General features: G+C 33.7%; 1 protein-coding gene, 2 non-coding genes and 1 pseudogene across 3 annotated transcripts; all 4 read right to left on the bottom strand.

Moving 5' to 3' along the window:
- Positions 1-2,411: 2,411 nt before the first annotated feature.
- Positions 2,412-2,493, bottom strand: TRNAL-AAG (transfer RNA leucine (anticodon AAG)). The gene has a single exon. It is a non-coding gene; the product is annotated as a tRNA-Leu (tRNA).
- Positions 2,494-5,624: 3,131 nt separating this feature from the next.
- TRNAL-AAG (transfer RNA leucine (anticodon AAG)) lies at positions 5,625-5,705 on the bottom strand. Its single transcript has one exon. It is a non-coding gene; the product is annotated as a tRNA-Leu (tRNA).
- A 447-nt stretch (positions 5,706-6,152) lies between these two features.
- Positions 6,153-7,238, bottom strand: LOC130505712 (ribonucleoside-diphosphate reductase small chain C-like; annotated as a pseudogene).
- A 1,242-nt stretch (positions 7,239-8,480) lies between these two features.
- Positions 8,481-10,993, bottom strand: LOC108834909 (F-box protein At1g54550-like). The gene is given in 4 exon segments (XM_057000311.1): positions 8,481-8,693; positions 9,498-9,809; positions 9,812-9,928; positions 10,844-10,993. Coding segments are annotated over 4 exon segments (792 nt in total).
- Positions 10,994-15,150: the final 4,157 nt, after the last annotated feature.

Here is a 15,150-nt window from a genome sequence, read left to right as displayed (position 1 = left end):
TGAACGATTGAATGTTGGAAGAAGAGAAAAGCAAGACGTATATAGAAGAAACGGGAACGACAGAGGGAAAAGAAAAAAATATGACTACTTTGTGTTTTGCTGACAAAAATCACTATGAAAATATTTTCCAACCCACTTAAAATAACTTTTAGGTTGATCAGAGATAATTCTTATGAGTGAGCCCCACATCATAGCTAGATCAAACTGAATTATCCAGTATTTTTTTGTTTAAATTTCTAGCAGATAATCATTACAAAAAATGTAAACTGTAACGAAAAATGAAGAACCAAATAGAACGATGTATATAGGTATATCATATAACTTTAACATTTCTACATACATATGTTAATATGATTACATACAATCCCATTTGAAAAGAAATATTACAAGCAAAGTCAAGTGAAATAATATGTAGTACTTTGAGACCACTTTGTTACTCTGTACCAAATAAAAAATGTTAACGACACAATTCAACTGAAATAAAATCCTAAAGTAAAGCTAGCACAAAAATGGAGAGGTTTTTTATTTTATTTCGATTAGGCGATATACATGTGAACTTGGATAGCGATCAAGAGAATACAAACAAGAGTGAAGTAGACTAGGGTATGAACAATAACCGAAAACACCACTTGTCTGAAATGTTCCAAACTCAACTACTTCGGTTTCCCCTGGAATCTGAATCAGCAGCCCCGGAGTTAGCAACACGTAAAAGCGTCACCGCGACAAAAACTGGTCCCCAATCAGACATGTTATTGATCTCCTCTTTCTCCTTGTTATGTATATAAAATCTTTAGAGAGAGATAGTTGATCGAAGCATATGCCTAAGTGTGTGTATTTTATATGAGGAAAATGTATAATGGGAGCTGAGAATAGAGTGATCCATTGGTTAATGTCGGAAGAAAAGAGTGCTTTAGGAGGTAAGGACAAAGTTGGTGACTCGGAAGGATTAAAAGTGGTATCAAGAAAGAAGATGAGATTATGATCAAGTTGTGAAGCATTGAATGGATTCACATTTTTGTTTTCGGAATGTGATGTCACGTGAGGATTTGCTTTGGTTCAAAGGAAACAGATATACAAAGTGGGTCGTTGGTACTTATTTATGGTTTGCTTTTCTATCAATTATTCAAGCCTTTATTTGAAATAAAAAAATATTTCCTCTATCTGGGAGCATCTTTATATCACCAATGAATTAGTGCGGATGCAAAAAAAAAACTGTTTTTTTCTTTTCAATTTTGTTGGATCTAAGTTAAAAGATAAAGATTTCTTCGTACAAACATATTCTTTTCTCTTAGATTTTATTAAACACCGTTTGTTTTTGACATCCACATACGTGAACAAAGTTTTGTATTCTCCAAACCGATATGACCAATACAATGTCAGGGATTACTATATTTTCCAATACTGTTTTGAAATATTTTGATCACATTTGTAATATAAGTATGGATGTAAAACATTAATTAATTTGCGATTTTTAAAGAGAGAAAGAATCCCTAGATGTAAGTGAATTTGTTAGAGTGGTAACTTTGTAAACTAATGGAACAAACAAGTTACCACATCTTCTGCATCTTGGGATCATGCTCGGTCCATCATCCATCTCCTAAGGTGGAGTAGATATGCCTTTCGTTGGACATTCTCCACCTCCGCCGATTGATTTTCCTCGTTTTGATGTCATGTTGTTGCACAATAAGATATTGATCAACACAAGAATAATTCCGTTTCAGGTAATCGTTTATCAATTATTGGCCGTGTTCCCTACCTTTCTACGATGTAATCTAGTCCATCACAATGTTCCAATAGATGCTTCTATTGGAAGTGTGTGTGAAAAAAGAACTTAATGATCTTTCGATTACCTTCATTGTGCTTTTCTACTTTTGTATTTTGAAATGTTCTCAATGGAATATCTTGTTTGATTTATATATAGGATTGTTTGTTTGCCTGACCTAGGTACTCCCATTTGGAAGTAATTCTTCAATCTAATCCTAATAGAGTTAGAAAGTTTGAAATATTTGCAGCTTATGGAACTGACCAACAACATCCAGATTATACTGGAGGCGCTGAAAAACCAAGAACTTGTAGAGATCAAGGTATGTAATAAGATGAGCATCTTTCTCTGTGGTTCATGAATGCCTATAAATAAAATGAGATGTCGTAAGATGATACACATAGGATGCGAGGAGATTGCAAGTGGCCAAGGTCCCGTCTACCACAATGCCACAGCTTGAGAGCATGACTCTTGTCATAGGCAAAACAACTCTCATAACTGCTCTCTTCTTTGTTTTTGTTGATGATGTGTTCATCTCCCAAAGAAAAGGGAAAATCACAAATCAAACCTCAGAATCCGAAATGCCACATCAATAGAATAAGCAAGTCCCACACCGTGATACATGAACACATGGAATATAAAAGTAAACTGTTGACAGTGGGATTTGAACCCACGCCCTTTTCGGACAGGAACCTTAATCCTGCGCCTTAGACCAACTCGGCCATATCAACATGTTGTTTGCTGTAGAATATACTCTTTTCTTAATTAACTATAAGATAAACTCCACATGCCACATGACGTTGCTGATGTAACTAGGAAGAGTTAAGAGGGGCTATATTGTCAAAATTAGAAGAATAGTGGTTGGAGCGCCCATTGGTGTGGACTCCGCTGGAAATTGTCATGGCCATCTTCCCTATTAAAAGAGAAGTACAATTTTTATCTACCATTTAGAAATCACATTGGACCTTTTAATTAAAGGTCTAAACATTATAAGCGGACCCTTTAATATACTAAACGTTACATATAAACACGTGACTTCAATTATTTAGTCACCCTCACAAACGACCACCATATATTAATCTTATTAATTAAGATTAACTATAAACATTACCTAACTCATAAAAAATATATCGATCACATCTATATCAATTCATTTCATCACATCATAGCAGCATATCCTCTCTGTAGCCACTATGTTCATCACAAAGAATAAAAATCCATGAACAACGAACAGCCGAACAACTTCTTTTCTATATAACATACAAAACCATTATAACATTGAACATCTTCAATAACATCACCATACCAGTTCTTAAATAAACAACCTGGGTCAATAACATAATTTCATCTCAATTCATAAATCATAACATCTTCGTCACATGAAAACACACCAAACAACACACATTTATTATTTTTACATCTTCTCACACCAAATAATTTTTTTTTTGATAATCTTAATAATATTTAATAATATTTTATATTTTACGTAGTATATTAAAGAATATACTTTGGCGCATTTGTATTTAAATATCAGATCTTTTCTCTTTATAACTATCCTAAAATCACGTAATACATTTCAAAGTACAGAAAAAGATTTGTTTAAAACTGAAAAAAAAATACTAACCTTCTTTCAGAAGGTTATTAGATATCGTAAATTACCTTCATTGAATCTGCACAATCACTTAAAACTGAAAAAAATAAATTACTAACCTTCTTTTCAGAAGTATGGTAATGCTCTTCTCGGTTGTAAACCTTTGTTTTTTCTGTGCCTCTCCACCATTGTATATATCATGAAACCAAATGACAAAAATTTAATACAATTTAGCTATGCACGAAAGGATATATTGAAAACTATATCACACCAGATACTAATACAAAAATATTTGTGTTTTATCACTAACATCCGTTGCTATAAGAATACAATCACAGAAAAACAATTACAGTGATATTCCAAAATGATAATAAACTCAATCAAATTATATAAGCTCATCACACTTTAAGATCTTTACGCACAACATCTACTATACTAAAACAATGATTGCTCAACTATGATAACAGAAGCAAGACGACGCATATAACAATTAAGAGAAAAAAAACAGATCATACTTTCTGATCAAAATACGGTTCCATATATATATATATATATATATACCCGACACTAGCTCTTATCAAACAGAACACTAAATACAGTGAGATCACAAAGTTCCAGTTCAGAAATTTAATCATAGTTAAACCATAGAAGAAACAGAGATCAAAATAGGATCTAATCAAATCTATATTCATACAAAACAGAGAAATAAGCCGTTACCTTTCTGTTATATATTCTTGATTGTGGTTTTAATCTTCCTTATCTTGATCATGTTATGATCCATTTTTGTGCTTAATCCGGTTGCTTCTATGTTATTACATCCCACATCACCCCAATCGAGACTGATCTTCAACTCACATCTTCGATCTCTATTATTACTGATCATATTCATCTGAAAGTGCAGACAGTGGAAACTATTAGACACAGATAGACATTAAGACCATTCAATCCGTACGGATTTAGCTTCGAAATAAGAAAAAAAATACCTCTGTGCATACTATTTCACCATTGATTGCATCTTGATGAAACATTAAACGATTTAAATCTTGATCTTGATCTTGATCTGAACAATGAAAAAAGTAGAGAGATTTCTCCGAGAGTAAAGAACCCTAATTGAGAGTATCGTTCTGATTTTTTTTCGTCGATCGTTTGTCTAACAGTTTTTTTTCCTACACTAATTAGTTAGCTTTCTAATTGGGCCAATTATTAATTGAACAGGCCATATTCTATCAAAACGGATTTTAATTTGTTTCTCTTTAAATGGGCCAATTGTTAACAAATTTTTTCTTTCTTTCTTATAAGATCTACTATATTATGCTATATACATATATATAATTCTCCATTAGTGGTAATTTCATTAATAATGTTTTTTTATTTGTATGTTTTGTAAAAACAATCGATAAAATAACATTTATAAAAGAATGTCAATAAGATAACCCAATATAATGTGATTAAAATTAAAATCCAAAAACTAATATAAATTTGTATTTTAGATATATTTTTATTGTGGTCATTTAGATAGTCATACAAGTTAATAAATTGTATTAATAAATTTAATAGAATAGATGATCCGTTTAAAAAAAAGATGTCGCTATCTATTATATATCAAACAAGGATACAAATGAACACACTCTAACATATAGAAACACGTACAAAACAGTTTTACGACATATCCAAAACAAAAGAAATTATAAATGTTATATTGTTGAAAAAAATAACACCCGCCCAGTCGGGCGGGTTAGAATCTAGTTAAGAGGTAAGACGCTTGCATAAGAAACCACATTACACAGACCACCTTGACCTGGTCGTGTTACCATCCGGCAGCAAAGGGAATGGTCACAAATGATTGGTTGTCTCTAGGCCTAGCTTATCGACATATACTAGCTAACAACATGGATACATGAACTTACATACTTTGTTCTTGATGGTCCAGTTCGTCATTATCAATTATTCAATTTAGTTTAAAGCTTAAATCTAGCTAGTATAAATGAATGGCTTGAAGAGCCACATGTATAGCATTGTCTTCTGGCGTCTCAATATTGTAACGTCTCACCGATCCGTAGTTACCGTCTGAGAGAGAGAGATTCTCAAGAACCTGTGCAAATGGGATTGACCTCATTGACACAAGAAGCCAATGCAACATCCTTTGAAGGGCTTTGATTTAACAAAAGGTCTTTTAAGTAGAGACCTGTCTAACTCAATGGCCGTTGGAGCCTTGGAGGGTGTTCATTGCCATTTGTGTAGATGAATATCTGAGAAAAAAAAAAAGTGTTTTGTTGACAGTGGGATTTGAACCAACGCCCTTTCGGACAGGAACCTTAATCCTGCGCCTTAGACCAACTCGGCCATATCAACTTGTTGTTTGCTGTAGAAACTATTTTGATTTTAACCGATTCTTTAAATATACTCCACATGCCAAAGTACTTAGCTGATGTAACTAGGATAACTTTAGAGGGGCTAGAAATAACTCATGCTTGTCGGAAGTAAAATAATTTTTTTTTTCAACAACTGAAACTTATTTTATTACTTAGATCGTAAACAAATTACATAAATAAATACAACAATGTGAAACAACAAATAAATAAATAAAATAATGAGAAAACTTCATGCGAACTTGAAATTTTTGTCGCATTTTAAGTATCAGATCTCTTTGTTGTATTTCATTGGTCTCATTCGAATTTGGATCTATGATATCTTATTCAGAGAATAATCCTTAGTCTACCAATTATTAATGAATTGTATGGAATAAATGCTTAAATCATGGAGATTAAGCCGGGGAAAAGTAGAGATAAAGCTTTATAGTATTCCACTAATTAAAAAGACGAACATACACGGAATATTACAAGGATCAAACCATAAACAAACAACTAATTATATAAAACTAAAAGTCCTCATCAAGCGAGAACACATGGTTATCAAACGCGCCGTTACCGGTAACGCTAGACATAACGGAAGCCTTCTGGTAATCACCCAACCCTCTTCTCGAAGAAATTCGTTTTACCCTGAAGCGAGATCAACTCCATCCAATCAAACGGGATTCGCCACACCGTACACCTTCCCGCACCCGAGCGCCCCCAAAAGCCTATCCGCCACAAACTCAATATACTGACTCATCAACTCCCGGTTCATCCCCACCAACGCGCACGGGAGCGCGTCGCACACAAACTCCCTCTCGATCTCCACCGCGTCGCACACGATCGACCTCACGCGCTCCTCCGAGAGCTTCGTCCTCAGGAGGGAGTAGATCACCGCGAAGTCGCAGTGAAGACCCTCGCTCTCGAGATGAGCTCGTTGGAGAAGGTGAGCCCGGCATGAGCCCTCGCTTCTTGAGCCAGAAGATCGAGCAGAAGCTCCCTGAAGAATATCCCTTCCACGCAAGCGAACGCCACGATCCTCTCGGCGAAGGCCTGAGGCCCATCGATCCACTTCAAGGCCCATTGGGCCTTTTTCTTTACGCAAGGGATCGTCTCGATCGCGCGGAAGAGATGGTCCCTCTCCTTGTTGTCTTTGATGTAAGTGTCTAAGAGGAGACTGTACATCTCGGAGTGGATTCTCGATGGCGATCTGGAAGCCGTAGAAGGCGCGGGCCTCGGAGACCTGGACGTCGGACATGAAACGGGAGGCGAGATTCTCGAGGACGATCCCGTCGGAGGCGGCGAAGAAGGCGAGGACGTGTTTGACGAAGTGGTCGCTCGCCGTCGTTGAGGTTTTGCTCCCAGTCGCGGGTGTCTTGGGAGAGGTCGACTTCCTCGGCGGTCCAGAAGGAGGCTTCGGCTTTCTTGTACATCTCCCAGATCTGCGGGTAGTGGATCGGGAACATGCAGAATCGGTCTGGGTTGGGGTTAGGAGCGGCTCTTCTGCCATGGAAGGCATGTTGGTTGATGATTTTGTGGGAAGAGATTGATTAAAGATGTGGTTTGATGGTTTGGTTATGGGGATCTAGGGTTGAGTATTTATGATGGAGACGAAAGGGTTTGAAGAAAAGAGGGAAAAGGTGGAGGGAGGTCGAAAGGAAAGTTTTTTTGAAAAAAATCGAAGAGGCTTGCTGGGGAAGATGAAGGTATTATCGTCATTTGGATTACTTAAATTTTAGCGTGGGGAGTAATAATGTTTGGCGGCAACGTTTCGCCAGCTAATCTAAAGGGCAAAAACGACATGTTGTGGTTCGCGTGTCTTGTTGTGACTTGTGAGTTAATACACGTGCCTTCACGTGATATTCGTTTTCAAGCCCGAGATGATAAACGGGAATTCAAATTCGACGTGACCTAAGTAAAGTGCCTCAGTCTGAATGTTCGACGTAGAAGGCCCATTTGTGAGCTCATTTGCATGTACTTGGGAAATTTGGGGTCTGACATTAAAATAAGCTGTCGTTTTATCATATTCACGTAGGAAGGATCTTTAGTCTCAATTGGTCATGAGATACACACACGTTGGACCTTTCTGGCTCTATTTTGTCTAGATGCTCATGTGCGGTTTCAAAATGCTGTCCATCTCAAACCTAAGATTATCCCATTGTTTGAAAAGTACGGTTTCGGTTATCTAACCAAACTTATCGAATGGACGAAGAGAGGCTGACAAAGGGCAGGAGAAATAGTATATGAAAAGCAAGTAACAAGTAACCAACAATTATTTAGCAAGAAAAAACAGCAACATTCTCTGCATCTCAGTTTTCAAATATTTTACCATCTTTTAAAAAAAAAAGCTAGCAGTAGGAAATAAAATAAAAACAATATATTGGAAATAAAAAGAAGCCATAATACTACTAGTTGTTTCATAATTAACAAAATAAGTTAATAGATGCACTGAACATAAAATAAAGAAAACAAAGAAAGAAATAATGCAAGAAAAACTATAGCATTGTGAATGGAAGTGACTGATCATCATCTCTTGGCTATCGTTTTTGTTTATCAACCATCTCTTGGCTTCGTTTGGCCCTGTTGGTTTATTCTTCTCCTTTTGCCCCGTTGTTTGACTATTCTTTCTTTCATGTCATCTGGTTGGTTGACTTGCGCTGTCGTTTCTTCCGGCTGGTTGATTTGCAGTTTACTAAACATGGATTATAAGAACAAACAAGACGGCTAATATCCCAAAAATTCGGCTCCTCCCAGTTTCTGGTGATCTTGACAGATTTTAAGTATCCATCTTTTCCAATGACGTGAGCGAGTGGAACTGACGGATTGCAAATTTATTAATAAACACAGCAACTTTATTTTCTTCGTCAATGAAAAAGCTACGGACACAAGGCATAAAATTATATGGTAAATCTTTGATTAGTCTCATATCCAGCCTCAAAAAAGAGCTCCAAGATATCTCATTAGGCTCAATCTTAGTCGTAATCCATATCTCTTAACGTGCGAGTGTGACGAAGATAATGTACCACCAGCGAGCTTCTCATCTCTAGCCCAAAATAGAGCCACTGAAGCAGATGTAAGTGTGTAAGGCAGATGCAGAGGCGGTCCGAACCTCTCTGTTGTAAAATCAAACAGACTAAACTATCTTTAAAATTGGCTAATCTCCGAGAAATAAGTATTTCTTTCAAAGATAGGGCAGTATGATAAAATGGTTTATAATAGACGAGATTTGACATCAAGAACCCTCCATGAAACAGAGCCAAAATCATAGACCTCAATGCCTTTGTAATTATCAAAAATCTTCAAGATTTTGTGGCAGTGGTTGTTATTGTATCCGGAGAACATACCATGCGTTGTCTGCAGAGCCGGTCCTGAAATTTGTAAAAAAATTTGGGGGCCCTATTTCAAAATAAAAAATAATATATTTTTTATTTAAATTAATAATAACTTTTTTATAACGAAAAATCTGTTTGAATTATTCTGTTTTATTTTTTTTAAAAAAAATTATTCATTTAGTTACAATAAAAAACAATATCCTTTTATAAAAAAATATATTTCTTTTAGTTGAAGTTTTATTCACTTTAAATCATAATAACCCAAAATGAAATATTTCTATCAAATTTATGCATTATACAAATATATTTTTACATTTTATTTTACATTTGCATTATATAAATATATGAATATATATAAACCAATAATGTTTTGTAAAAATAAAAAGCAAAAAAAAAATTGTAAACTGGGGCCCCACAAGATGGGGGCCCCAATCAAATGTTTACATAAATTCTGCTCAAGCCCGGCTCTGGTTGTCTGTTCTCGCTTGAATCAATCTGGTTTGCCCAAATACGTTCCACACCAAAATCTTCGTGGGGTCGTAGTAGAGTTCGCATAACAACAAGCCGTCGCAATGAAAGACTTCATATATTTCCACGTGATGATTAGGTATGTTTATTTTCTTTATAGATGGATGAGCCAAGACGTAGTCATCATTGCGGATTCCTTGCAAGTCAAATGTCAGTGAACAAACACTTTGATTTACTACCACGAACTCCAGAAACTGATTCCTCTTTGCTGCTTTTTGGCCTAAAAACCTGAATTTTGGACAAATCATTTCCACGTTTTACAAGTAGATCGCACTGCTCTTAGAGAAGTTAATGGAACCCTAGAGAAAATCTCCCCTATTAAATCCCTTGGGAGGTCAGAGATTCCGTCATCCTTCCAACTTTTCTACAGAGATTTCGTATCGTTCATGTTTTTAGTCCGCCAATGCCTCCAATGTATCAATATGTGGAAAACCTAATTGTACCTCTTTTACTTGGTTTCTTTTCTTTTTAAAAAGGTTATATTACAAAGCCTTTTTAATATTACCGTTTGCTTTAGACCGCGCCGATGATTTTTTTTTCACTTTATAATTGATCATATTTTTAACTGACTATAAGCTATATCGGTTGAGTTTTTTGGTTTTAGACGGTGAAATGATCACACTGTAACTCACTGACTCTTAGGTTTTGACCCGTGTGGGATTAAATTTTGATTGACAAAAATTATTCATGTGTTTGATTTGACCTGGTTCACATTGATTTTGGTTTTCAGTGATTTATTAACTATGTTTTATTTTTTTTTTTTTTGTCAACTGGTCATTTTTAGACCTTTAATCCTCAAACTGAGGTAAGTAGGAGTCGAACTCCAGACGTCAGGGTCCGAAGGCATAGCTCAGCAGCCACTTGGCTACGAACAACCCGACAAACTATGTTTTATAAAATTACATATTTTTACCCATTACAACTACGTAGTTTATAAAATATTTATATTGCTTTGGCATAACTTATGCCAAAACAATCTTGGATTGAAAGTTTAAGAAATTGTATATCCAACTTATATGATAATGTATTATTTGTATAAATTTTCCACTTGCATTGTTAATATGCGCGTAATGTCCTAATGTCCTAATTGTTAATATGCGCCGTAAATTCTGTTCTCTCGCGGTGGTCGGTGATTCACTCGCTCCGGTCACCGCGGGTGTTGGGTTCGTCGTTGTTATCGTCTCACATCCAAGCTGCTCTCCCCTTCATTCTCTCCTCTTTGTAGAGTGCTTCTAGTTCTGATGGAGTTCTTCCACTGGATCTGCTAGAAATCAAAGACGTTCTTTGTTTTCTCGAAAACACTAGCGAGGCAAGAACAAAAGGAGGAGTCTTGAACGCCTTGGATCTCCCTGTAGTCGTCGTCTGCGTTCGGATCTGGATCAGATCTGAGATCCGAGACCCGCCGGAGCCTCTGAAGGGTCGCTACCATCATGTTCCTGCATCGTCGTCTCGCTCCAGTCGGCCTCCTCTACCGGTTAGTCCAAGGATTTTGTAGAGCTTCTCCGCTCAGTCTCTGAGTGTAAGGTGGTTGGAGACGCACCACCGAGAACCTCTGTCACCTAGTCCAAGAGACGGCATCCATGGCGCTCCTCCAGCGATCGATTGGGCTTTCCTTCCAGCTACCGTCGTCGTTTCGCTAGGGATTTGAGGACTTCCCGCTGTGGCGGCTTCAACTGCATCAAGGCTGAGCTCTCTCTCGTTGTTCTAGGTCGCCTGTTTGATTAAGGAGTCTTCAACCCCTCCCGTGCTTTATTTCCCTTATGCCAAGGCTCCGACAGTCCGATTGGGTGTTCCTGTTGTCTTTACTGTATCTTTTGTGTCGCGGTGACCGGATGGGAAGCATGTATTTCCGCTTGCGCTTGACCGTAACTAGAGCTTCAACTTCAGCAGCATAGCCACAGGTCTACACTCCATCTTCTGTTGAGATAACTAGGGTCTGGTTTTGTCGACGTCCTCCTCCAGTGGAGCTCCGGGGCGTGAGCCAGCCGCCTCCGTCGATGCCTGTTTGGAGCCATTTCGGTGAGTGCTCGACTGATACTACCCTTTGGTTATTCCTCTTGCCATAGTAGGTTTGTTCTTGCTTAACAAGGTCTTGGTTAGGGAGCCTAAATTGTTGTCTCTTGTTCTGAAATGTAAATTAGTTTCAGGTTTTCTATTACTAGAAGCTTGGACTAAATCACCTAGGTTCTTAGAGGTTTTTTAAATTTTTTTGCGGCCTCTTTGATACCTGAATGGCTGTTTATAGCAGATTTTGGTTTCAATTTATTGTAACTGAACCTTCATTCTTTTCGAAGTAATGACATTTACAATTTAGCCAAAAAAAGAAATGGGTCATGAACTATATGACATACGTAGTTTGTTATATAAACTTATTAACTTTTTGTAATATATAAGTTAATTTTATATTGCTTTGGCATAATCTATGCTTGTAAAAAAAATCTAAAAATACTCTTAATAAAATGTTAAGGAGATAATTAAATTTCAGTAGAAAATAGTAATACACAGTGAAATTATAAGATAAGTTTCAAAATAGTGTTTTTGTTTTTAATATTATTTGTATTTTTAAGAATATAATAAATTTTATTAGATTGCAATCTTAGGAAAATCTGTATGATTTTTTTAATATTTAAATATTTAGTTGAATTAGTTTAAATTAATGAGACCCTTGGGTTTCATTATTATGAAAAATACATGATATTTTAAATCCTTATGCTAATTTCTAAGGAAGGCCTATGGGCTCGATTGGTACATTTAAAAAAAAAGTTTTGATTCTGGTACACCTGATAAAAAAGCAATTCAGCATGATGTAGAAACGGTATGATCTCATCAAAATTTTTAATAAGACAATTTGAATAACAGTAGCAATACACAATTTTAAAATAATAAATATTATAATATATTTTTTATTAAAAATAATAAATCTTATTTAATTATATAAATTAAACTTTAAATGTAATATTTATTAAAATAAATAAATTTTATAAAAAAATATAAACTTTAATTTTGGATATAAAAAATATTTTTGATATTATTAAATAAAATAAATTATTACGTATAATTTATATATAAATTATCACTATTATTTATTGGTAGAGTAGTAAATGTTCATATATAATATTATCATAAAAATTAATATATGAAATATGATTTATTTATTTATTAAATAATTAAATATGTTTTTTTTATAATACTATAATATAAAATATATATTATGTTATATTTTATTAAAAATTAATAATTATATTATATTTTTAAATGTGAAATATTGTTCTTTTTAAAAGTTTAAAAATATTTAATCGCAATTTTTTCACTTTTAAAACTATAATTTTTTTAATAAACATAATTTTTATATTATTAAATAAAAAAATAAATAAATTATATTAATATTTTAAAATATATAAATATGTATAACTGCAAATGTTTCTACACAAAATTTCATATAGAGAGCATTGAAAAAAATATTTAGAAAACATTAGCATCTTGTAAATGCTTTTGCGATAAATGTTGATCTAGACAATAACGAGCATAGTGCTTTATGCTAATTTTCTACCAATCAAACCCATAAAAGAATTAATGAATTATGTTTTAGTAGATAAAAATTATTTTTAATATATAGTAAGATTTATTAGATTGCGATCTTAAGAGAAATCTATAAAAAAATTACTTATTTTATTATAAAAATATTCAAATACATAGTCGAATTAGTTAAAATTAATGAGACCATTGGTTTCATTATTAAGAAAATAATGATAGTATAATTGAAATTTCTTACATTTTAAAGAACTCATATTAAAAACTATACATAAAAGAATTAATAATTTTTTAATAGATAATATTTTCATATTTGTAATGTATAGCTTATATAAAATGTAAGATAATTAAAATGTCAGGGATTTTGTATAAGTTACACAAAATTCTCCACATATTAGTTATAATTATAGCTTGATCATTTGCAGCTATAATCCAAGAATATTTTTTTTTATTAACACAGAAAACTGATTTTAAGTAAATTTAGCTATATTGAATTCATAAGTCATTTGCAGCTATTTTGTTAAATAATTTTTATCTACATAATCTAATAAAACTGAAATAATGAACTTAAATTATTCTTCATTTAACTCTTTAGTTCACAGTATTTTTATATAAGATAAAAGTAAAACTTATAATAATTTTTAAAATTTTGATTTACCGATTATAAAAAAATATTATGTTGTTTAGCTTTTGTTTTTACTTATTATGTTTCCTAACAAACAGATTTTAAATTTTTTTGTATACCATTTTAATTAAAAATAGTTTAAAATTAAAATTTTGATTGATCGCCTATTTATATATGGTCTATGGATTTATGATTTTTCAAATATTTAACTCTCCATAAATGTTTTAATTTAAATTTAATTATATCCATTCTGTATTTATTCACTTACATTTTATTTTGAAAAAAATATAGATATTGTATACTAAATTTGTTAATTGTTTATATTAAGTTGATGTGAAATGTCTAGTATTTACAATATATTATTCTAGAATTTTCATATTAATAATAATATATATGATTTACATATATGGTATGTACCTATTGGCTATTATTTTTGATTTATGACTTTTAGCAAAAAATCAAAAATTTTATCATTAAAATTATACATATCATATTTTTTGGTAAGTCAAGTCATATTTCTTTGTGTTGTTGAGAAATTTGGTGATGACATATAAGCAAAAAAAATTAAAATCAATTCTATGTTTAGAGGATGTATATCACTAGTTACCTTGAGAGGTAAATGTTTAATGGGGAAATATTAGAAACTGGAAAACAATTAAGTGACAGTAATCCTGTTTTTAAATTTACTAATCAAAGGAACCCACCAAGATGTGAGGCAATGACATGTAGCACAAAAGAGAGCATAAATAGAGAAGCAATCTCTTCAAGAAAACAAAACTACACACAAGAAAAAAATCATCAAAAGCATACAAAAGAAATGGCAGCAGAAGTTGTGTTAGGTGTTCTGATTGGTGGAGCTGGAATATGGAAGTTGATGGGCACTTTAGTGGCGGATCTTCGTCAGAAACTGTTGTAGTGGAAACTAGTGGTATAGGCAAGGATGGATTATGCTATAAGCATAGATTATGGGGTGTGCATGATCTTGAGCATTAACGCTGAACACATTAGACGTTAAAGCCGAAAGAACAAGCTCCTGCGTTTGTGATTGCAGGAGCCATCTTATTTCTTGTTTACATCCTTTACCTTAAAGGTAGCTTTTAGTTTCAAAAATATGTGTTTTAGTTTGATTTTGTCGTGCCATCAGAAGTGTTTACAATGTCATTCATATTCATGTCTTTCGCCAAATCCATAGAAAAATAAAATGAAACCTCAAAACTGAAAACTCCAGGTAAAAAAAAATAATCATTCCTATCTGAGTGTGATTAAACACGAGTTATCGAGGAGCAGAGATAGGTGCACTAGATTTGGCGTAACCAACCAAAGCAACAAAGGCCAACAGCTAGTATCACCCATCCCATCACATCATACCTCAACTCACTGCTTATTCACTACCTGTTTGAGAAAACAACATGATCATAATAAGATTCAAA

Source organism: Raphanus sativus, unplaced genomic scaffold (assembly GCF_000801105.2).
Source record: "Raphanus sativus cultivar WK10039 unplaced genomic scaffold, ASM80110v3 Scaffold2522, whole genome shotgun sequence".
NCBI lineage: Eukaryota > Viridiplantae > Streptophyta > Magnoliopsida > Brassicales > Brassicaceae > Raphanus > Raphanus sativus.
Note: the sequence above shows the minus strand (reverse complement) of the source record. Positions and strands in the feature narration are given on the sequence as shown.